Here is a 24301-nt window from a genome sequence, read left to right as displayed (position 1 = left end):
AGTTACTTATAATAGCAGCATTTAATCTCTTTCTCTTCTAGTTCATAGATGGGCGTCTTGACTTGCTGAACACTGGAAATGGATTCAGTGATGTCTTTGAAGAGGAGATAAATATGGGCGAATATGCAGGTAAAGAATGTCAGTGCAGACAGTTATAATACCTATTAGAAGTAGTCACCCCTCCCCCGCTGTTATTCTGACCACCGATGACGATGTAAAACCAAAATCCCATAATTGAACATATCAGTTCCCGTTGTCAACCTCAGCAGTATCTACTGAATTTCACCTATTCGTCTTTATTTTATAAAATTTTCTAGTTTCTAATTATCTAGTTTAACAGTTTTTTTTTGTTTGTTTGTTTTTTGCAGGAAGTGACAAGCTGTACCATCAGTGGTTGTCAACAGTAAAGGTAGGTTTGCATAGCTCATAGTACAGTAGTAATAATATCTAAATGTATGCAATACAGAATACATGTAATCAATAACATGTAACTACTGGGGTTATAGAGGTGTCATCTTAAAGGGGTACTCTGGGGAAAAATGTTTTAAAATCAACTGGTGGCAGCAGAGAGCACTGTGTTAGACTGGAAAGAATACACCACTTCCTGCAGGACCAGGACATATACAGCGCCTGATAAGTAATGGAAGGCTTGAGATTTTTTTTAAATAGAATTCATTTATGAATCTGTATAACTTTATGACACCAGTTGATTTGTTTTTTTGTTCCTCTGGAGTACCCCTTTAAAGGGGTAGTGTGGTGCTAAACAATTATTCACTAAATAACACACATTACAAAGTTATACAACTTTGTAAGGTATGTTATGTTAGTGAATGGCCCCCTTCCCCGTGTTTCCCCTCACCCATGCTAGACCAGGAAGTGTAGTGCTCTATACTCACCTGATTCGTGTCGACCGCCGTCCGCCATCTTGTGACTATGATGTCATCTTCGGGCGGCTGGCCGAACCGCTCCGACCTTCCCTCGTGCCGGCCGCCCTCTGCCGTGTCATCAGCTGCTCAGCCGCGATTGGCTGAGCATATCTGTGCTCAGCCAATCGCGGCTGAGCAGCTTATGACGCGGCAGAGGGCGGCCGGCACGAGGGACGTTTTTTTGTTATTCAGTAAGTTCTGCCAAATAAATGTTTAAAGGGGAACTGTCAGCAGATTAGAAGAATTTAATCTGCTTATAGCCCCCTATTGTGCAGGAGATTACGAGGATGAAGGTATATCTCTTACAAACATCCTTGGCACCGTTCCGTTGCAGTTAGTTGTTTGCTCCGCAGTATAGTAAGACCTTTAGAAGCACTGGAGCACCGGTAGGAGCACTTCCCCATCCCCATAGTACCAATCCACATAGCCCGCAGGTGGCGAGTCGGATCTTCGATATGGGGGTGGGCACTGCTCCTAATGGTCTTACCAGACCGAGGTGTAAATGACTCTAACTGTACAGGAACGGTGCCGAGGTTGAAGGAAAGAGACATACTCCCCATCTCCTGCAAAGTAAGATGCGAAGGTTAGATTCGTCTAACAGATCTAACATGTGTTTCCAAATTCTAATCTTCCTATACATATACAGGCTTGGCAGTGTGTACATGTATTCTGAATAGGGCGAGGGGAGAAAGGTGCTGTCACATATCTCTGGTGGCAGCTTATTCCTAGAGAACTAAAGGATTGGGCATGGTAAAATCTAATATGCCCAACCCTTATTTCCCCTGACATTTGCCTTCAGGGGAGATTCAGGAGGCCACCATTCACATAAGATTTTGCTCCAAAATTAGTGATTTAGACTAGAGTTAAGCGAGTACTAAAGTACTTGAGCCCTTGTTACTCAAGTCTAGGACTCAATGCTTGAGCCCCCTTCAAATTAATGGGAGAGATTAAAGCGACGGCAGCAGATTTTTTTATGTTAACATTTTATTATGACCCTATAAATTACAAATTCTTCACTATGATTGTCCGCCAAGCAAGAACATTTTATAGTTTTTTTTTTATCTTAAATTACATACTTTTCTACATGTTTATTCCTCTCTCCCCCCCCCCCCCATACATGAAAGAGTAATGCAACTATATTGCAAATAGAAGTATCATTATCATTACACAAATGATGAAAACAGCTTCTGATATTTATTACAGAAAGGAAGCGGGGCCTTTCTTAACACCATGAAGACCAGAGCTAACCCAGCCATGAAGACGGTGTATAAGTTTGTAAGTACCGCACTAACATGGCTGTAAGGACAAGCAATATTACCGGTCTGTACCACTCAGCTGTGCTATAATGACTCTCTTAGTGGGGACACTGTTGATTCCATTGACCCCATTAAATATTTATGGAAAGCAAAGGTCTCTGCTAAGAAATAAGTGTCACATTTGTTGTGTATTTTAAGGCTACAGAAACGCTACATATTGTTGATTGATCATGGACTAGCAAGACAATAGAATGTCCCTCTTATTGCTTGTGTAGATGAGGAGTGTGATGGGGAGTTGCAGTTTTTGCATTATGTTATACAGTACTTCCCTAGCCTGTTCTGTTTAAAGGGTTTTTTTCAAAGATTAAAAGCTATTCCCGATCCACAGGATAGGGGAAAAGTAGCTGATCGGTGAGGAACCAACCCTGAAAAAGAGAGGTCAATGCCCCCCGGGTGTAGGGAGTGTGAATGCTCAGACACTGCTTCATTCACTATGGGGCAGTGGTTGAGAATTTGTGCTGCTGCCTCATTGACTAAGGCCCCTATTCCACCGGACGATTATCGTTTGCATAATCGTTGACAATTAACCATCTCAAACGACCGCTATTGCGAAAGACCTGAAAACGTTCACCCATTTCCATGGAACAATAATCGTTACTTATGATCGTAATTGCGATCGTTATTTCTTCGCTATTTATTCGCTATTGCGTTCGTATCTATTGCGAACGACGTCTTATTCAATGCGAACGATTTGCAAACGTTTTGCGAACCAGCAACAATAAAAATAGGTCCAGGTCTTATAAAGCAATCAACGATTTCTCGTTTGGTCGTTAATCGTTAACTGCATTTCAACCGAACAATTATCGTTTAGATTCGAACGATTTAACGATAATCTGAACGATAATGGTCGGGTGGGAGAGGGCCCTTAGGGTCCTATTCCATGGGCCGATGGGGATCCGATCAATAATGAAAACGAGCGCCGATCTGCTAGATCAGCACTCGTTTACTATGCCTATTCCACAGCCCGAAAATCGTTTAGCAAAGGCTGCAGGGATATCGTTACCGTTACCGTTTAAACACCATACATTACCTAAGCATGTTGCAGGTCCTCCTTCCTTTTCGATCCTGCGCGCAGCAGCAGTAGCTTCGGTGCGGCCTGTCTGAGCTGACAGATTGCTCAGGGCCAGTAGTTGGCTTAGGACCGCCATGGCCAGTGATTGGCTGAGCGGTCTGTCAATGAAGACAGGCCGCACTGAAGCTGCTGCTGCGCGCGAGATAGGGAGGAAGAAGGAGCACAGGAGAAGACCTGCAACATGCTTAGGTAAAGTATGGTGCTTGTGAAATCTAAAGAAACGATCAGCCAAAGACACGATCATCGTTGTTGTCTCTATTCCACCAAGCGATCGACCGAATCGGCCCGATTCGGCCAATTGTAGCTCCGTGGAATAGAGACAAAGATTTGGCCGATGATCATGTCTTTGGCTGATCGTTTATTTAGGTTTAAACCTAAAATCATCGGGCACCGACCGCGCATCGCTGCATGGAATAGCGATGAGCGGCAGGTGGCCGATGATTTCACAAGCACTATACATTACCTAACCATGTTGCAGGTCTTCTCCTGCGCTCCTTCTTCCTCCTGTGGAATATCGCTCCGTGCAATAGAGACAACGATTCGGCTGATTATTGCTCCGTGGAATAGACCCCTTAGATGACAAGGTCCAGGATAGGAGATATCTAGCTGATTGGGGAGGATACAACTACTAGGATTACCATGGATCACAAGAATAAATAGAGCAGCACACATGCTCAGCCAGTACGCCATTCATTCTCTATGTGACTTATAAAGCTTGCTGAGTGCCAAACTCTGTTATGTCAAAATTCTTATACAGACTGAATGGAAAGGTGGCCAAGCATGTGCACTCCATACACTTGGGAAACCATTGACTTTTATTCTTATGGTGGAAGCCTCCACAGATCTGCTAGTTATTCCCTGTAATGTGGGGGATAACTTTGAATTTTAGGGTAGCCTTTTTAAGAGTTACACAAGAAACCTAATACTTTTTTGATGGGCGACACATGCAGTGTGTTGGGTGTAAAACATTTATCTAAAACTGACATGCCCTATATAGCACACTAGCTATCCTGGATATATACTGAGGGCTTCTCATATGGATGGGTCATTAATGTTTGATCACTGGGTATCTAACCTGCTGGACCCCCATCATAGTGAAGGGGCAGAGACACTCAAATATAGTCTCAGCAGCTTGTCCGTATAGGTGTCTGTGCCTGGTGCTGAATTCACTGAAACTGGACCAAATACAGCTGCACTCATATGTACAGAAATGGAGCATAGAAGCAATGTTCCATCATCCCTATGCCGATTTCACTGTTCTAAAGTCTATTTACCTTTGTTCTCCATAGGCGAAGGACCACGCCAAGATGGGGATTAAAGAAGTGAAAAACCGTCTGAAACAGAAGGTACTAATTTTTCTTTAATAGAGCTCACTGAATGTTAAGTAAGAATCACCAAATGCCAATCTATTGAATTGGCTACTAACTCATATAGTCTTGTAAAAGTTGTTCAGTTTTCCAAGTGTTCCTCATCCATAGGCAAGTCTGCTATGAGACTCTGAACTGTAGATTCCCTCAGCTCTATTCTTTAAAGAGGCATAACAGTGGTTGTGATCTCAAGCAGTTTAGCAAATATATATATATATATATATATATATAAATCAATGTTATACATATGGCCACTAGGTGTCTCCCTTCCTGAGTAGAGAAGTATAGAGTGAGTATAGAGCTAAGCCTGCTAGGTCACCACCAGGCACTAGTTGTTATCTACAGGTGACCCCTACTGTCAGTATCTGGCATTGGACATGTTATGTTGGCAGTGGGTCCCCCCATTAGACAGTATATAAATGGTTGCTATCTGTAATGAGTTGATGACATCTCTTAATATCTAGTTAACACAGTAGTAGTACGGTGACATCTCTTCATCTTGACCTTTTACGGTTCAGTGAATTTGATCTGGATGAAGATTAGCCATCATCTGTCCTCAGGACTGTATTAGGCTTGAGCTGCTTCTGCGCTCTGGTTTGACCTATACAGCTTAGGTCACAACCTTCTTCTTTATTTGTAATGCAAACCAGAATCAAGAGATGACCATGGGTAAAACCTAAGATTGTGATTGTGTGTCGAAGGTCAATATGGATTGAATACATATACCCTACCATCCAGCCCTGTATTACACAAAAGATGAAAATATACATCTCTAATACAAAAAATGTCCTTACTTTCCCCTTTAATTAGGTGATTCTTCCAAAAAGAGGGTCGGACAGCAAGAACATAAACTTTTTTTTTAATTGGCAACAGTTATCAAATAGTTTTGATTATTTGTAATAGAGACTGAAGAGGAAAGAATTAGGTTGGGTTTTATGTGTTTTCCTATTAAACATTTCATTGTATAATCCAACGCCTTCATCCTATCTAGATCTCAAGTAACAGGTAAACCAGATAAGATAACAGATACCTTAATAATAATAATAATAATAATAATAATAATAATAATAATAATAAAGAGTATAAGCCTCACAGACAAATCGCTGGGATCCAGCAGCCAGAAGTCACTTATCACCTGGCAATGTCATGCTACCCGTGTAATAAGATTATCGTCATGCTTTACTTAGTAGTAGTAATTCAGCATCTTAGGCTGGGTTTACATGATAATATCCCCCCTGGACATCGAACGTGTACAGTATGTGCATGTATAATTCCCATCATAATAAATATAAATTCTGCTATTTTCCATTATGGTTTTTCCCTTCTGAACATTTTTCTTAATACCTGGTGTAATAAATAAAATACCTAAAGGGAACATGTATGATGCTGCCCGAACAACGGACATCATGAAAACGCTGACAGTCTTCCTTATCGCATCAAGCGATGATTCACTCTCAATGGCGGTGCCTTTTCTAATAATATTTAGCTGTAACTTTGGTGAAGACTAGAGCTCTGGGGTCATCAGGACAGACCCTGGCCGGGATTTACAGACCCCTGTCTCTACATAAATGAAGTTCTAGCTGCACAGTGTAGTCACACTATTACCATCGGCTCATGGAAGAAGTCACGCGTGGTGATGTGGCTTGGTGGGTATGTAAGGTGTGCTATAGACTCCACTCATATCCCTTGCTGCTGTCATGGATAAAAGGGAAGATTTATCAGAGCTCAATGGTGGCAGTATTTACAAAACTGTGCATGTACGACCATGTAGTGAGTGGACTAATAGTACCAATGTGAATAAACAAGATAGAAATTACAGAGTACATCAGCTAACCAAGTTACATGTCTGATGTCACATTAGCATGTCCAGTGAGAAATATATAGAGAACAAACACCCTGCAACCATTGCTGGAAGAACACAGGCTGGTGGTGGTAGTGTTATTGTCTGGGCCACTTATCCCTATAGATGGCAAACTGAATTGATCTGGGTATGAACCCGGTCACATACACACATACATTGTCTTCCCTGGAGCAGATAGGATCTTCCTGCAGGACAATAAGACGTATTGCGCAGCTATAAATGTCCCTTATTGATTTGATTTGATACCTGCTTCCATTTAAACTGGCCAATTGGAGAAATGTGATTGCTAGGTGTCGACCCCCAAGGTCACAATACACCTTCTGTAACTGGTGGCAGAACAGTCACCTTTCAGTCATGTCTTTCACCCTCCCCACACACAGGAACGTTCAGCGCAGCCGAGAGGAGGGTTAAGCTGCAGTCAGAGAGCTCTGGCTGCAGAGCCCAATACAGCTTATACTGACAGATGACTAAAGTATAAGGTGTATGGGGACCTTTAAGGTGGCTGATTTTTTATGTCTTCTCTATGGGTAAGCTGCAGCCAGACAACTCATGCAGCAGCTTATCTCTTAAAGAACAAAGGGGTCGGAAGTGAAATTCCATCCCGTCTAACCCCTGTCTCAGGTGAGCTTTACACTGACCACCAAACCCACCGACATAAGGATAAAGTCTATGAAGACCTTTAGTGTGCCGCTATATTGAGTGTCCTTTTTGGGTTATGTATGTCCAGAGGATGTGCCAACATAGATATAAGGAAGTATAACCATAACATAGTCAGCATCTCTGGCATCTGTGGCTACTTGCCTGTTTACCTAACCTATTTAGCCCCATTGCCTGTACAGTATAGTACTTTACGCCTTACACCACCTGTATGGCCAATGCCGTATACAATTTTTATTTACATTTAGAATAGAAGTTATGGTATTGTCTGTACAATGCTCCGACAATGACACAGTACGGTAAGAATAATTGTTTTCTTGCTAGAATAACGGTAACGCTCTTACTACGGAGAAGTGCCGACTCTGGATTCCAGGACATGACACTTTGCTGTCATGACGGGCTCAGAAATAGATATATCAGTGATGGGAAGATGTCTTTCACTTCACAGACTGTCAAACTTTCTTTCACTTGCGAGATTGTCAGGTGTAGATCTAGATGCTGGAGATGTCACTGTCGATACATCCGTCAGGTTATGACTGTCCATTGGATACCTGTACACGTTGATGTCATACTGGAATCTGTCAGTGTAGAAGCAGCGGATGTGACATCTGTCTGGAATCTGTCATTTAAATATCTGTCCATATCGGCACAGCCTTATTTCTGACTTGACTTTTGGTGTTAGGCGAGGGGATAGCTCTATGTATATTTATTTATCCACAGTCATTCACCTCTTCATATGTGGTCAATATCAGGACTAGAATAATTCTTCTATATCTCTGTTCTGATCTGAATACAAAAATCTATGAACGGAAGATAAATCACAGCGTCATGGTAAAAGTAGAGTTAGAGCGCGCTGTCAGCATTATTTTGAAGTTTTAATGCTTTATACTGTGTAGGCTGTGAAAGCTAGACTTCTATATTCCTAAAATAACAGCAGTCAAGATTTACTTAAAGGGATTGTCTGGTTTTATATACCTATTTTGTGTAATTCTTACTTCATCCCCTGTTACGGGCCCTCATTTAAAGTGACTCTGTACCCACAATCTACCCCCCCCCCAAACCGCTTGTATTGTCAAATAGCTGCTTTTAATCCATGGTCTGTCCTGGGGTCCGTTTGGCAGGTGATTCAGTTATTGTCCTAAAACAACTTTTAAACTTGCAGTCCTGTGTCAAATTGGTGTGGCCTTGAGTGTCTTTGCCCTAGGCCTGCGACGCCCATCCGTCCCTCCTCCCCACCCTCTTTATCATTAGGAATGCCCCTGGACAGGATTCCTCCTAATCATCACTTGTCTGGACGCTGCCTTAATGAACCAGCACATGTACAGTGTTCAGACAAGTAATGAATAGGACAAATCCTGCCCTGGAGCATTCCTAATGGTGAAAAGGGTGGGGAGGAGGGACTGAGAGGCGGTGCAAGCCTAGGGCACAGACACCCTAGGCCATGCCAATTTGACACAGGGCTCCACACCTGCCGAACGGACCCCAGGACAGATCTTGGATTAAAGGCTGCTATGCAAAGGTACAAGTGGTTTGTGGAGGGCAGATTGTGGGTACAGGGTCGCTTTAAAAGGGGTAGTCCAAGAATTCATTATGTTTAAGATCTATTATCAGGCAGGTGGAAAACAGAAAAATAACATATACTTATCTTCCTTGCACCTCTGCTGCCACTATCATAGAATCCTGGTCCTTCTGTGCAGCACTTCCAGGATTGGGGTAGATTTGTGAAATTGTCTCCAGCCTGCAGATGTTTCCCTCCTTAGTCACTGATTGGCTGAGCTGGAAACTGTGCGTGCTGATCCTGGAAGTGTCCTACAACAGGACCATGAACATAGTGACGGCGGCGGTGGCAGGGGAGCAAGAAACTTAAGTATATATTACTTTTCTGTTCTCCCCTGCCTGGGTGCATTTCTTCCAGTAATTATAAGTGTAGGGAAGGATATCAGCAGGTTAGACACTTCTAACCTGCTGTTAGTTTCTCCTTTAAATGTGCCTTTAAACCTTTAATAGCTGTCAGCCAAGCATTTATCTAGATGACAGCAATCTTTTATAATCTTACCATACGCATTAACCTTTGTCATCCAATATACTCAATCTTTTTCTGCCCCAAAATTGAATAGCTGATCCCCACAGTTGATCCCTGTGGAACAACCTGTGATCAGCTCACCACCAAAAGAGCCACTGCAAGCCAAGCGTTTCTTTCACACAGGTCCCAGGGGTGGAAATGCTGTACTACATGCTGCTCACACCAATAACTAGCAATACGTGTAATATACAGGCGTTTGACAGAGCAAGTGGACTGAATCCACCAATTTTGTTGGTACCAGTCGACTGCCTATTGACAAATAATCATCGAGTATGCTGTGTTTCAGCAGCCGTATGCTTTTGTCCTTTAACACCTCTGGCCAGGGGCTTAAATAGAAATGGCTGGGTCCCATAGAAAACTTTTGACTGCTCCCCCTCCCCTTCTGACTGACCACTAAGCCGTCAACTGTAGTCATAACTGCAAGTAGTGGTCAGGAGTGGTTTCAGTTAAAGGTATTTGCAGATGCCAGGAGGCCCGCTCGACCACAGGGTGCTGCAAATGATGATGGCTTAAGGGGCCCAGTGTAGGAGGAGCAGGCCAGGCCCCCTGGTGCACTAGCCCCATAGCCGCTATGGCTGCTAAAGTGGTAGTTACGCCCCCGCCTCTTGCAAAGGCTACCCCCTTTTCTCTCTATTCAGAGCACACACACAAATTCATGACTTACCCGAATATTCATGTTTATGGAGGGATTGAAAAAATCTGTCGACCGAGCGAATATCAGGTCAGGACCCTAAATAGGGAGCCACTTTTGAATCCCATATTTCCTTATTGCGCATATAGGAAAGGTCTTCTCTCGATGATGGTTGTATTCCTGATCTTTATGTATATGATTGACCATTGGTCACAAAGTGTACATGACTGCTATGGTTACTGGACAGAGGGACTGGACCGATAAAGTGCATTACTGGGTGCGGTGAAGCCACCTCTCTGCTACATAAGTGTAATCCTGACCCATTCATCTGTTTCTACAGGACCTGGCTGAGAATGGATGTAGTGTAGCTGCAGAAGAACCACTCCCAAGGATGTCCCCTTCCCCATCTGCTGAGAAGAAGGATCTGAAAGCCAGGGAGGAAAGAAGACCCATCACAGTTCACTTTGGTCAGGTATGTCCCCCTGAAGTATTAACATAGGACAGGTACATGAACAATTGGCAAGTTTCCAATGGCTACTGACATAAAGTACAGCCAAATAAGCAAATTTTTTCCTCAGACTGTTAATATTTGTCAGACAGGAGGTTACAGTATTTTTGCAGGAGAGAATTCGGATTACTATGAAGATTGGCATACAGATGAGACTAATATTGTCTGAACCCGCTGGTTTTGCCATCCACTGGGACCTTGCCGCCCTCCTCGATAAAAAAAAATGCCAAGGAAGACATGCTGGATTGCAATATGACTCATATTTTTTTCCCTCAGAAAGATTGGCATTATTTCTTCCCTCTCACTATGTAGAACACACGCAGGGTCAGCTAATCCAATCGTACATGTGTATGTGGTCATCGGGAGAAAAAGCTGTCAGGCAGCACATCACCAGAGAACTGTGCAATAGATGTTAAAGCCTGTACAAAATATGCGATCAGCCAAGGATTGGACGTTTTACAGCTGATCTGTCACTTTTACATGGAACAATTATCGGCTGAAGAAGTGTTTCTAGCAATTCTCCTGGACGATAATCGGCCCATGTAAAAGGTCCTTTAGGGTCATTATAAGCACAAGTTTGTTATGCTGAGGTTGGAGTAGTGGTCCCCTCATTGCACCACATTATAGATAGAGTTCCCTGCATTATCATCAATAAATTGTCTATAGATAAAACCATTACCATAATGACAGCTTATAGATAAAGGTCTTATCACTCGAGGTCTGACCTCTGGGACCCTCAGCGATCACAATAAAGGTGGTCCCTAAGTGAATTGCCACTGAACATGAGTTGACTATCACTCTATTTAATATATATGTGACTGCTGAAGGTGGCGGCGTAAGCATACTGGTAACAGGTTCTTATAATGGAAAAACTTCTTTACTTTGCAGGTTACACTAACACTTCTCAATGTGTAAACAATATACTGCATATCATATAAGGTGTACAATACTTTATTCAGAGGCTGTAAAAATTCTTAGAAAGCCTAAGAGGAGTTATAAAGGGGTAGAGGGTGCCTTTATTATTGTAAGCAATGTTTTATAGATATACCAATGACCCTGTTCAGGGCCCCAGGGGGTTGTCCTTTACCCCTCTCAAACAGCCACCCACTCCTTTAGCGATATCCCCTAATGACTACTAAGCTGCCCCACTCCTGCGGGGAGGACTAAGTATTTTTCGGGGGGAGCTCAGGCCCTTCTCTGCTCACTAATAAAAAATTTACATTTTTGTATCGACATCAAGTGCTGGTAGGGCACAAGTGTTACCATGCTATGGCCTGATTGGTCCTATTAGTTAAAGATTAAAGCCAGACACATACATAGCCGCAGCTGTCTGGTCATGTGATGCCCTTTTCAGATGAGTGTCAATGTCTGCACATTTTTTCATGTCGTATAGTATTAGAATAGATGTGGTGTTGTATTTTGTTGGGCACAATATGCAGTCACTGTATGACCCAAAAAATGAGGACTTACTAGAGTTTTACTGTCATTGCTTCACTGCTGTATCACCTCTGATATAAGAGCAGCACGCTATAATCTGAGCTTTACATCCATGAAGCCAAGACACCACCTAGTGGAAATCTTAGAATAGGAGAAGCAGTGAATGGACAGCAGGCAAGGTCTCGAAATATTCTGTATATACTGCTGATGTACACATGAAGCCAAAGCAAGAAAAATATGAACCTGTTCTTGAACAGAAGTATGGAAAAAAGTTGTTTGCCATGTACTGAAGCATCACTAAATGTAAAAAGGTTGGTGTTTCTTTAAGACAGACAGATTGTGTTGTTCCTTGGGCTGGAGGTTGTGATGCCTGACGCCAAAATTCCCCTATATGATGTGTTACACAACTCCCAGATATCCAAACATATGCCAGGACTATAGGGTTTGAGATAGTAGATGCAGAATTAGTGGGGTCGATGGAGTTAGAAAAAGAACCCAAACGCTCAGTATTTGATTCCCTACAGAAATTATAAAATATATAATATAAATATACTATATAAATAAAAGTTAAATAAATAATAATATAAAGTAAAAACATCAAAAGGTCGATGAAATAGGTATAAGAAAACAATGTTGTATAAATGTCTATGGAAAAGTGTCCGTTGGGTCACATATTATATATATAATTACTGAAAATCCGACATTGAAATGACAAAATTTATTGTATACGAAGTGTGCACTAACAGATATTTAACCTAATAATTTGTTCTCTTTAATTCAATGGAGAAGTGGCTGTCACTACACACATTAAAGTGGTTATCCAGCATTAGAATTTATTTTATATAATTCTACCTTGTTGGAAAACATAATAAACATGTTATGCTTACCTCTCTACGCTCCCTCATATCCTGCTGCGGCATCCCCACTGACTTCAGCTGTCTCCTATTCCTAGACATAGTGATCTCGGGACTGACACTCAGCCAATCACTGGCCGCAGCACTATCCTGTCTCCTTCATTGATTGGTTAAGTGTCAAGGCAGCATTATATCAAACCATTTCTAATGCTGGATAACCCCTTTCATCAAAGTGTGTACAACAGAAATTGGTGCAAGCTGCCCATAGCAGCCAATCACAGCTCAGCTTTTAGCTCCAGTAAATGAAAGCTGAGCTGTGATTGGGTGTTGAAGGTAGTTTACACCAGTTTCCGTTTTTAACAGTTTGATAAAGCTGGGCCATAGTGAGAAAAAAAAACTTATTCCAAGGTTGGGATTTTGTACATTCTTTTTTTTTTTACATAAAGTTTATACAGCTGCTTTTCCCAAAAACTTAAAGAAGTCCTTACACTTCTTATGGGAAATGCACATAAAGTTTTTTTTTTTTACCTCCACTTACTACTGTATCAAGACTTCACTTCCTGGATAAAACAGTGATGTCACTTCCTGGATAAAATGGTGATGTCACGACCCGACTCCCAGCAGGGCCGTATTAACAGCTGCTGCTGCCCTAGGCACAAAACCTGAAGACGCCCCAGCGTGGGGGAGCGTGGTTTTGGCCACATCCATTTCTTTACTTGTAGAAACATTGAATCACATTTTCATGGTTTTTAACTGCTTGTAACATAATTTTCCACATTGAATCAATGATTAGAGCCGTCTGCATGTTGTCTGATTGGATTGGTAGATTGGTAGGTAGCTCCAGGCTTCACAGCCATAGCAGATCTGAACATACCTCCCCCACCCCCCTCAAAAAGTCACCAGATTTACTGGCAAGTCTGACCAGGAGGTGGGAGACTAAAAAAATAAAAGCAAAAAAAATAAAAAGTAGTTTTTTCCCCCCACTGCTCCCTGGTGCTGCCCCCCTGCAAGGTGCTGGCCTAGACACCGGACCATGGGTGCCTAGTGGTAAATACGGCCCTGACTCCCAGAGCTGTGCAGGTTTTGGCTGCTGGCAGGGGGACACTGAGGGACACTGAGCATCCCCCTGCCATCATCCTCTCCAGCAGCCACAGGCCGCAAAGCTCTGGGAGTCGGGTCGTGACATCACCATTTTATCCAGGAAGTGACATCACCATATTATCCAGGAAGTGAAGCCTTGATGCAGTAGTAAGTTCAGGGAAAAAAGCACTTTATATGCATTTCCCGTAATAAGTGTATATTGGGGATTTGTATAACTTTTGGGAGTGCAATACAATACTTTAATAAAAATTTTCAGCTGACTTTAATAGAACACATTATAAGATTTTTAACAGACAGCTTTTTAGTACCTATTTCACAGAAGTTTTTTAATCTTACTCCTTATCTTAAAGGGGTTATCCAGCGCTACAAAAACATGGCCCTACTGTTGTATCCAGTTTGGGTGGGGTTTTGAAACTCAGTTCCATTGAAGTAAATGGAGCTTAATTGCAAACTGCACCTGAACTGGAGACAACAGTAGGGGGAAAAGTGGCCATGTTTTTGAAGTGCTGGATAACCCCTTTAATCTTCTTGTTAATGGAGTGTAATAGGGTTGATATTCCTGGAGGTGTCAGTAATATGGAAACTCATTTAGCTTTACTAGATGAGTGGTCTTAACAATGGAAAATGCAGGTCAATGTTTCCAAATGTAAAATAATGCACTTGGGTAGGAGGAATCGTCTATCCAATTATCATATCAGCAGTTCTGTGTTGGCAAAGACTTCTGAAAAGAAGGATTTAGGGGTAGTGATTTCTGACAGCCTTAAAATTAGTCACTGCCTGGTTAAGTGAAAAGGGGGGACATGATTGAAACCTTTAAATATGTTAAAGGACTAAATAATGTTTTTTAATAATAATAAAAAAAAAAAAAAAGCTTAACACAAGAACAAGGGTACACAATCTCAGGTTAGTTGGGGGATAGATGAGTAGCAGCATGAGAAAATATTACTTTACTGAAAGAGTAGTAGACGCTTGGAACAAACTTTCAGCAGATGTGGTAGGTAAATCCTCAATACCACAATGTAAACCTTCCTGAGATAAACATATATTTATCCTAAGATAATATACATTAAAAGGAAATACTAATAGGGTAGAGTAGATGGACCAGGGGGGCTTGTTCTGCTGACAAGCTTCTATGTTTCTATGTTAACAATCACAGCTCCGTTTTTAGCTCTGGTAAAAGGAAAGCTGCGCTGTGATTGGTTGCTGTGAGCAATTTACACCAGTTTCCCTGTTACACAGTTTGATAAATCAGGGCTTTTCATTATTAGTTCTAAGATTATTAGATGTAAAACGGACTTGTAGATTCTAATTATACATGGGTACAAATTGGCACAATTATCGGACGAAATGACTAATGTGTAATTAATATAAAATACAAGGGATTCAAGGTAGTACAAGGTGCAATATATATATATATATATATATATATATATATATATATGTATGTGTGTGTGTGTGTATATATGTATGTGTGTGTGTGTGTGTGTGTGTATATATATATATATATATATATATATATATATACTGTATATATATATATATATATATATATATATATATATACACAGTGTTACCTTGGTTTAAGAGTAACTTGGTTTAAGAGCGTTTTGGTTTAAGAGCTCACAGTTTTAAAAAATTGGGACTTGGTTTAAGAGCATTGCTTTGGTTTAAGAGCTCCCTGGACTGGGTGGGAGCGCGAATGGGGGAGGGGCATGGTCGGCATTGCGGGGTCTACAGCCCTGTACTCCGACCCAGGAAGTCTCCCTCACCTTCCAAATCATAGCAGATCCACTCCAGGCTGGGGCTTACATCAGGGGACAGGACTGTTGGGGTAATCTCTTCATAGCTGTAACCCCTCTCTCTCTGGACAGAGAGTGCTGTTATACTGTGCTCGCATCTGCCCTGCTCATTCCTTCATGCCCCCTGTAGTCTCTGTCCGCCCTTGTGTTTCCCATCCTCCTCATTACTGTACAGTAACTTATAATATCACATATTCTGCTGTTTCTGAATGTTTGTTTCATTAGATTTACATGTTATTCAGAATAATAAATCATTATTTTTGGGGTGTGGAACCAATTGTTTGCATTTCTATGATTTCTTATGGGAAATTTTGCTTTGGTTTAAGAGCGGATTTGGATTACAAGCACAGTCCCGGAACGAATTATGTTCGTAATCCAAGGCACCACTGTACTGTATATATATATTTTACATAATTAATAAAAGTTTTTAGTTGTTTTGCTTGCAGAATGGGGAAATACCTGATACGTAATTAGTATAATTTCTTGTCTCTTCTGTTGTCTGGAAAAGGACACAATTATACTTGATTTATTTTTAAATATCAAGACAAAGGAGTATTTTTGGAAATTGATTATGATTGGAAATAGCTATATATGAAAAACCCTCCTAGTGTATCAGTACTTAAAGGAGAAGTCCGGCGAAAATTTTTATTAAAGTACTGTATTGCCCCCCAAAAGTTATACAACTCACCTATATACACTTATTATGGAAAATGCTTATAAAGTGCTTTTTTTCCCTGCACTTACTACTGCATCAGGGCTTCACTTCCTGGATAACATGGTGATGTCACGACCCGACTCCCAGAGCTGTGCGGGCTGTGGCTGCTGGAGAGGATGATGGCAGGGGGACACTGAGGGACACAGGGCACTGGAGGGACACTGAGCATCCCTCTGCCATCATCCTCTCCAGCAGCCACAGCCCGCACAGCTCTGGGAGTCGGGTTGTGACATCACCATGTTATCCAGGCAGTGAAGCCTTAAAGCAGTAGTAAGTGCAGGGAAAAAAGCACTTTATAAGCATTTCCCGTAATAAGTGTATATTGGTGATTTGTATAACTTTTGGAGGGCAATACAATACGTGAATAAAAATTTTTCTTGTTTAAGGCCCTTCTACATAAAGCAATTATTGGCCAATATCGATCGTTACGGGCAATAACCGCTTAGTGTAATAGAAGACAAGGATCAGCCGACATGCATGATGTTGGCTGATCATTGTCTTTCACCATGTTGAAAGGGCAACGATAACAATAGCAGCCATATGCTGCCGCCGCTCTGTGTGGTGAGAGTGCCGGCAGCAGACCGCCACTATCTTCTATAAGCTGCCCGGACTATCTAGCGATCACCTGGGCAGCATTTACCTGCTTGTTGCCAACGCATGTAATAGCGCCAGCAGGGAGCGGGGAATGAGGAGCAAGTGAGCGCTGACCTGACAGATCGGTGCTCGTTTGCTCCTCAGAATCACCCTGTGTAATAGGGGCTTTAGACTCACATCTATATTGTGGTTTTCATTTATAACAGAAGCCAAAACTTGATGTTAATGTCGGGCACAACATTTGTGATGCTCAATCAATGGACTCAGCTGACTTCCAGTTGCTTAATGTCATGTTCCGCCAAGGTGTTCGGCATCTTGTCAAAAATGGCAAAATCTGCAATCGATCCTCCTGTGCAGATACGAGCAGAGCCTTACCCAGACATATCATCTGCTATTGTGCTGTGTCAGCTCATTCCGTCCAAGCTTGTAGTATTAGAATCCAGGTATCTCTGTGCAGATGGTCTGTGGCAGATTCAGGATTTAATGTATACGTTGCAGGTAATGCTCTTTGGGATGCAGTGCATATTATTAAGCAGGTCCTGATGAAGAGACCAGACAGCGTTATCTGTCAGATTACACAGCCTAATGGTGGCAGCTGGATGCTAAGGTGATTACAGGTAACACATTGTGAATGATAGGATTGGAGCTCCGTACTGAAGAAACACAATCCCCGTTAAAGTTTATTGTAAATTTCCAATACCAGTTACCAAATTAAAAAAAATTTCTTCAGTCTGTGTTGCCCATTGACCTGCTGTATAATGTACAGTATTCTTTAGAACAGGGATGGGGAACCTTCAGCCCACCAGCTCTTGCAAAATTACAATTTCTCCAAAGCTTCGGGTATCCAAGCATTATTGTAGTTTTGCAACAGCTGGAGGGTCGAAGGTTCCCCATCCCTGTTCTAAATAATACTGTACATTATAAGAATGCGAAGGCCTCCCTACACAGTTGAAAATAGTAGACTGAACCTGTTCATTTCATTGGGACCAGTGTATGAGGGCCTCCCGGGTTTGCGAAGTACTGACCCTCTTGTTTTCAGAGAGAGAAGCTGCTGCCAGACTCCCCTGACAATATCTAACCCCTATTTTCTCCATTTAGAATACTTGAACAATCGGCTAAGCAAAATGTTCATGTGTATGGGCCTAGTGAACGTCTTGTTGATAGCTATTACATATACTGTATACAGATAGATGAGTGCGATTGTAGCATGCCCGAGTCCAGTCTTTCAGCATTTAAATACCGTTTGACTGACTATGTTGGAGGCAGCCCTATGAAGTCATGGAAAACCATGTGTAGGAAAAAATCCCGGCACTCACCAAAAATTTTATTTCATTTATTCAGTGCAGATGCATCAGTAGTTACAATCAGTATGGCATGGCCTTCATTAGCTGATGGGGCCATGCTTGGCCAAAACACATACTGAATGCAACTATTTATTCATCTGCACTAAATAAATTACAGAAAATTATTGGTGAGTGTCTGTATTTTCTCTACATATTGCTGTTTTCCCCACCATGAGCACCACCCACCCACGGAGTCCAGTCCTTCTCCTTTATTATGGTTGTATCCATGTTTTCCAGGACTCCCTAGGGCTGCATCCAATCACAGCAGCCACCAGTAATTAAATGCAGAGCGTTCCGAATCGGGCATACTCATCTGTAATAGATACCTTGGCACTAGAGATGAGCGAACCGGGTTCAGGTTCGAGTTGATCCGAACTCGAACGTTCGGTATCTGATTAGCGGTGGCTGCTGAACTTGGATAAAGCTCTAAGGTTGTCTGGAAAACATGGATACAGCCAATGACTATATCCATGTTTTCCACATAGCCTTAGGGCTTTATCCAACTTCAGCAGCCACCGCTAATCAAATGCCGAAAGTTCGGTTTCGGATGGACTCGAGCATGCTCCAGGTTCGCTCATCTCTACTTGGCACCTATGTGTTCATTCGCCTATAGGCACACACTTGGCCCATGAGCTCCTACTTTTATATGGCCACAGAGCTTCTTAGCAACTTCTAATACTCTTGTAAAATACAGTAAGGGTCCATATATAAAGATAGGAGGCTTATAAGGCAAACCATAGGAGGTTCATGTTCAGCCGTCCTAATTCCTGCCTTATTTTATTATCTCCCATTGTTTTTTGCCGCAGCTCGGGACTTGGCATTCACAGACGCTTCCTGCGCAGGCCGTGGGATAGCTGTTACATTCCTCCAGCATTTCTGTATAATATTATCATCTCAGATGTGGTTATGGCACTCTGTCTAAACGCATGTGTATTCTATATGATGTTTAAGCACACCCACACATAATATTATCCGTCCCGTGTCTAGGACCGCACATTTTTCCTGCTCTACGAGGCTGAGCGAGCGCAGTTTTTATTTTTTATTTTTAGGCAACACACCATACTTTAATGTCATCATTAGCCAGAGTTGCCTTTAAAGTCATATAGCATTACTATGCATGCGAGCTGGGGACACAATTAAAAGATACAAAAGCTTTGCCTCTAATACAGAGAAGAGGAGATGTCCCTCTCTCCATTTCTCACTTGTTTTACATATCTCCTGGCATTATGCTAGTTTATGTAGAGGAGGCAGATTTTTTTAAAATGCATGCATGCGGATTAAGGTCAAGCCCCGTGTATCACTAATGCAGTTTCTCCTGGCTGTACGACTGCAGCTCCTGAATCCGGCAACAGCAGTAAGATGCCTTAATTGAGACACGCTGTCAGAGTGACAAACACATTTGCATACACTCTATTTATTCTCGCTGGAAAGGTCTGCAAGCTGCTGCCGCTTGAACATTTTTAATCAGCTTTTCTGTTAGCGAGCCGGCAGCTAGCTGTCCTAGTCTTGGCTGCTTCTTTATTATTTGACAGGTTAACTAGATGGGGGATGGGCATTTGGGGTTCAAACTATATATTTTTTTTTCCTTTTCTGCTTTGCCTATTTACGTTTTCGAAACTTAACAACAAGTAACTTCATCTCGCCGGATCTCCGTTCTATCGGTCAGATTTAGTCCTAATTAATGTATGTTTTGAAAAGCGTTCTAAAACGTCGGCGCAAATCATCTCTTAAAGGAACTCCACTCGAATTAAATGTACCGTACAGCCCTATGTGATTTCTTGTTGTTTTTTTTTCAAGATTTTTTTTTTTTTCATCTCTCCTAACTAATTTACAGATATAGCAGTGTTGCGTTTGTCATTTAACTCATTGGGGGATTCATTCTATAAAGTTTACCTTCAGTAGGCTTATGTTGTGATTCAGTCCAAGAGATTGGGACTTTATATATTCATGTAATATGTTTCTCACTGCTTCTTGCTCCAGTCACTGACTCCCTGCTGGTAGTAGTAGTCATCATCCATTTTGTTGGGTGGTGCTAGCCAATTGCCCATCCTCTTCATTACCCAGCAGTGGTTCCAGAGTATAAGATGACTAGCACCTCCGGTTGCTGTTAGGTCCAAAGTATTTTTGAAGCAGGAGCCTTAGTTTGGACACTAACTAGGGATAACGGAACATTTCTTTCTAGACTTCAGTTTTTTGTATTTAGGCTTGACCACAATTTTGTCCTAACCTTCTTGTTTTTTTGTTTTTTTTTTGCTCTCTTCTTATACTTGTAGTTTAGCCCCTATATTTTTCACATCAGCTTGCTTTTGACCGTGTTTTTGGATTTTCCCTATTTACAGTATCTGCCTCACCTCCTTCTTCGGTAAAGTATATACTACCCACTAGTCATCCACGTCACCTCCGCTGCTAAGCTGTAAATATTCTGTGGACCATGACCCTGATATCTACCTGCAGTGAAGTCCACATTTCCCCGTAGAGGTTAGAGGGTGAAAACCAAGGGGTACCATGCCCTGGTCTATCTAGTGCTGCTTGAAAAGTAAATTTGTGGATCCATTTTAGGCTGTAACATAATAGGTATTAGTACGACACAGCATACCATATAACTTATATATGAATAGGGTTTTCTGAGATAAGAATATCGATGGTCTATCATTAGGATAGCTATTAGAGATGAGAAAACCTTGAGCACGCTCAGGTTCATCCGAAACTGAACTCTTGGCATTTGATTACCGGTGGCTGAAAAAGTTGGATTCAACCCTAGGGAGTCCTGGCAAACATGCATACAGCCTGTGGCTGTATCAATGTTTTCCGGGAAGCCTTAGGGCTACATTCAACAATTCAGCCACCAATAATCAAATGCAGAAAGTTTGGGTTCGGAGTGCTCAAGATTCCCTCATCTCCCCAAGCTGTCAATAGCAAGTCAGTGTTTGAAGGATCCAAGGTTGTGATACACTGTATTACCTAGTGTACAGGTTACCGTGCTTCATCGGACAGCATGCAGCACCTTCAGACAGCTGATCAGCAGGGGTGCCGAAAGTCAGCGCCCAATGGTCCCCCATACACTTTTAATAAAGTTGCCTGAACTCGCAGCTGGCGGCATGTTTGGACTTTGGTATAAGATGTATGATGGGGGGAGGGCATCTCGAATCACCAGTGATTGTGTTCTCGGAGATTGCTGTCTGGTGTGATGTATTTTCACTGTCCAACTCCCTTTGCCTAGATAAATAAGAGACAGCTTGCTCAGCCAATCACTGGCGTAGCGAGCGCTTTCAGTGATTGGCTGAGCAGGGTGTCGCTCCCAAAACGATTTTGTCCTGGTAGTGGTGGCTGCTGTCAGCAGAGGACACCTGAGACACCACAACAGGAGACCGGGGGAGTGCTGAGATGTAAGCATAACATGTTTATTGTGTTCTCCAAATTATATAAAAAAAAATTCCCTAATGCCGGGGGACTCAAAAGTACAGGCACCACGCTTGAGTTCCATAAAAAGAAAATATGTATGCCGTGGAGGGGAGCACTGGACGTAGGCAGCATTGTAATATGTTTTGTGTATGGATCTGGTGTAGACAAAAGGCTTATGGCTCTAGCACTTTGCAGATATATATATACAATCATGGGGTATGTATTTCGCCTTATATTATAAACAGCACCACTTTTCTTTATAGGCTATGTGTGGTATTGCAGCTTACCCCTATTCATATGATTTAGTGCATTACTTGCATTTTTGCCCATTTTTTTTTTCTGTTTGCGTGGTTGTAATTTCAAGACTGAATAAAGTGCCATGTTTGTGATGCCTGAGATTCTTAGGACAAAGCGTATACATGCCGCACAGCCGCCTGCACCAGCTCATTCCTCTGAACCGCAGCTTTGTTAACTCTATGTAAGAGTTTCCTGACATTATCTGTTAAAACGCTTTAATCGTTGTGAAAGTGGAATTATCCGGCAGTACGGAAGCATTGGTGCATAGCACACCCCTGACCTATACTTCTTACTAATAAACGGCTTTGTACGCTCGCGAGCACCCGCCTCTGAATTAACGCACTGTGCAAATGTAAACACAGATCCACTTAACAAATATATGGAAAGCCAAAGATTTAAAGGCCATGGCGGATGTATATAAGACGCATTTACATGTGCCAGAGCGGGAAGGCAGATATATTCTTTATAAGCTGCGGGATGCTCATACATATTTGTTGAAAGCTGTGCCTAAGTAGCAGAAACTAGTCTCATACTGATGAGTCTCACAAGGTCTTTGAGGGTGCTTTCTACCATTACATTATTGTCTATGCTGTGCTTGCCTACAGAACCCGGGTGCAAACGCACTTGTAGTTCTACAGTGCACACAGATTTTTGTTCCCAGTTATCAATCAATATATGGTATTAACCTAGTGTTGGCCACCAATAACCATCATTTTAGCATTAACCTCAAATGAACACAGTTGATTTGGTTCTTTCTGTCTAAAAATGCAGATGCGATAAAGATATATTTAAGTGGTTTCCGAATGGTTTTCTGAATGTATGATCCAATATTTTTTAAATCCTCCATTCATTTAAAACATAGAACCACTGGATAATCTAGAGCGGCGCTTCTCGGTCCGCGAGACGACGTTATCAGTGTGGTGCCCGCTAGATGGTGAAGCACAACTGCAAAGGCCAAGAATGGTGAGGCCCAGACATCCCCTTGCTCTGTCAAGTAAGGACCAGCTATCACTTAGTGTATTGGGAGAGGTTTAGGCACCACTTGGTCTGTTAGTTTGGGCTTAGGCATCCCTTGGTCTATTGGGTAAGGGCCAGGCATTTCTTCGTCTTTTGGTTAGGGCATAGCCATCCCATGGTTTATTGGAAGAGGCTCAACCATCATTGGTCTGCTTCAGTAGAAAAAGTTTGAGAAGCCCTGATCTAGACTTTTCGAATACTAGAAAGTGTGGACTGAGTAGAGTGACCCTCTTGGTACAGTAATTGTCACATATTTTGTGTTAATACTTTACTCTTAGGCCTGAGTTTAATTATGCTGTATTGTATATACTTTTTAAAGCCTTTCTAATAATTAAAGGATTAAAAACTATAACTTTTGAGTGGGGGTTCCGACTGCCAAGAACCCACAATCATGAGCATAGAAGACACTTACTCCAATTCGACTATTTTAAGGAAAACTGACAGCACGGATATGCATATATCCCTACTGCCAGTTTCCCACTGCGGTGACAGTGTCACAGTGTTGTGTCTGTGCCCTCCCTGCACGGCCTCAGCCCACCCCGCTCTCCATCTGATCCTGTAGTTCAGGCCTCTAGAATAATTCATAGCCGGAGGAGGTGGGAAGCAGCTCTTAAGCCACAGCATCGAATGGAGATCTGGGCGGGTTCAGACAGTGTCACAGACACACCACTGTGACGTTCATGAAGATGCCGGATCACAGAGCAGTGCAGACAGTAAGTAGGTACTGCTCCTGTGATCAGCATTGGGAAAATGGCAGCACAGATATATGCATCCATGCTGTCAGTTTCCTTTTAAGATGTCCCATATGATGGAGTGTGCATGATGAAACTTTGGTTTGGGGACATTTCATCTCGGTTCTCATGATCGGTGGGGCTCCCGAGAATTTGACTTCCGAGGATAGGGAATAGTCATTTGTCCTGAATGCTTCGTGATGATCCTTGCTATACAGTGTTTGGTTGCCCAGGATTATAAAAACATGGGAGGTCCACATTATTATGGTATTATAGCTCAATCCGATCACTTCAATAAAGTTGAGCTGCAATACAACACATAACCTGTAGATATGGTGGAGATATGTGTGGTAGCCACGGAGTATGGAATTTGCTATTCCGATTGGCAAAAAATATTATTATTATTGCCTTTTACCTGCTTGGCCTCATCCCGGCCTTTTACACCTCACACTCCCCCTCCTTACACTGTGGACTGGGAAGTACAGGGGAATGCAGCTGTCAGTTTCATGTCTCCGAGTACATGTCATATATTCTTACATGCGCTAAGTTTAAATGGCCATAACTATTAACCCGTTAAGCCTAAGACTTGG

At 42.1% G+C, this 24301-nt stretch overlaps 1 protein-coding gene across 5 annotated transcripts in view; it reads left to right on the top strand.

The window, feature by feature from the left end:
- Positions 1–24301, top strand: part of DENND1A (DENN domain containing 1A) — a 539466-nt gene that overhangs the window by 454291 nt on the left and 60874 nt on the right. For all 5 annotated transcript variants that reach the window (XM_069985728.1, XM_069985725.1, XM_069985726.1 and 2 more), the window contains 5 exons: positions 42–129; positions 369–409; positions 2130–2201; positions 4604–4660; positions 10254–10385. In XM_069985728.1, coding sequence (XP_069841829.1) covers positions 42–129; positions 369–409; positions 2130–2201; positions 4604–4660; positions 10254–10385 — 390 coding nt within the window. The remainder of the gene's footprint in view (positions 1–41; positions 130–368; positions 410–2129; positions 2202–4603; positions 4661–10253; positions 10386–24301) is intronic.

Source organism: Dendropsophus ebraccatus, chromosome 10 (genome assembly GCF_027789765.1).
Source record: "Dendropsophus ebraccatus isolate aDenEbr1 chromosome 10, aDenEbr1.pat, whole genome shotgun sequence".
Classification (NCBI taxonomy): Eukaryota; Metazoa; Chordata; class Amphibia; order Anura; family Hylidae; genus Dendropsophus; species Dendropsophus ebraccatus.
The sequence above is the reverse complement of the archived record's forward strand: the minus strand, read 5'-3'. Positions and strand labels throughout refer to the sequence as shown.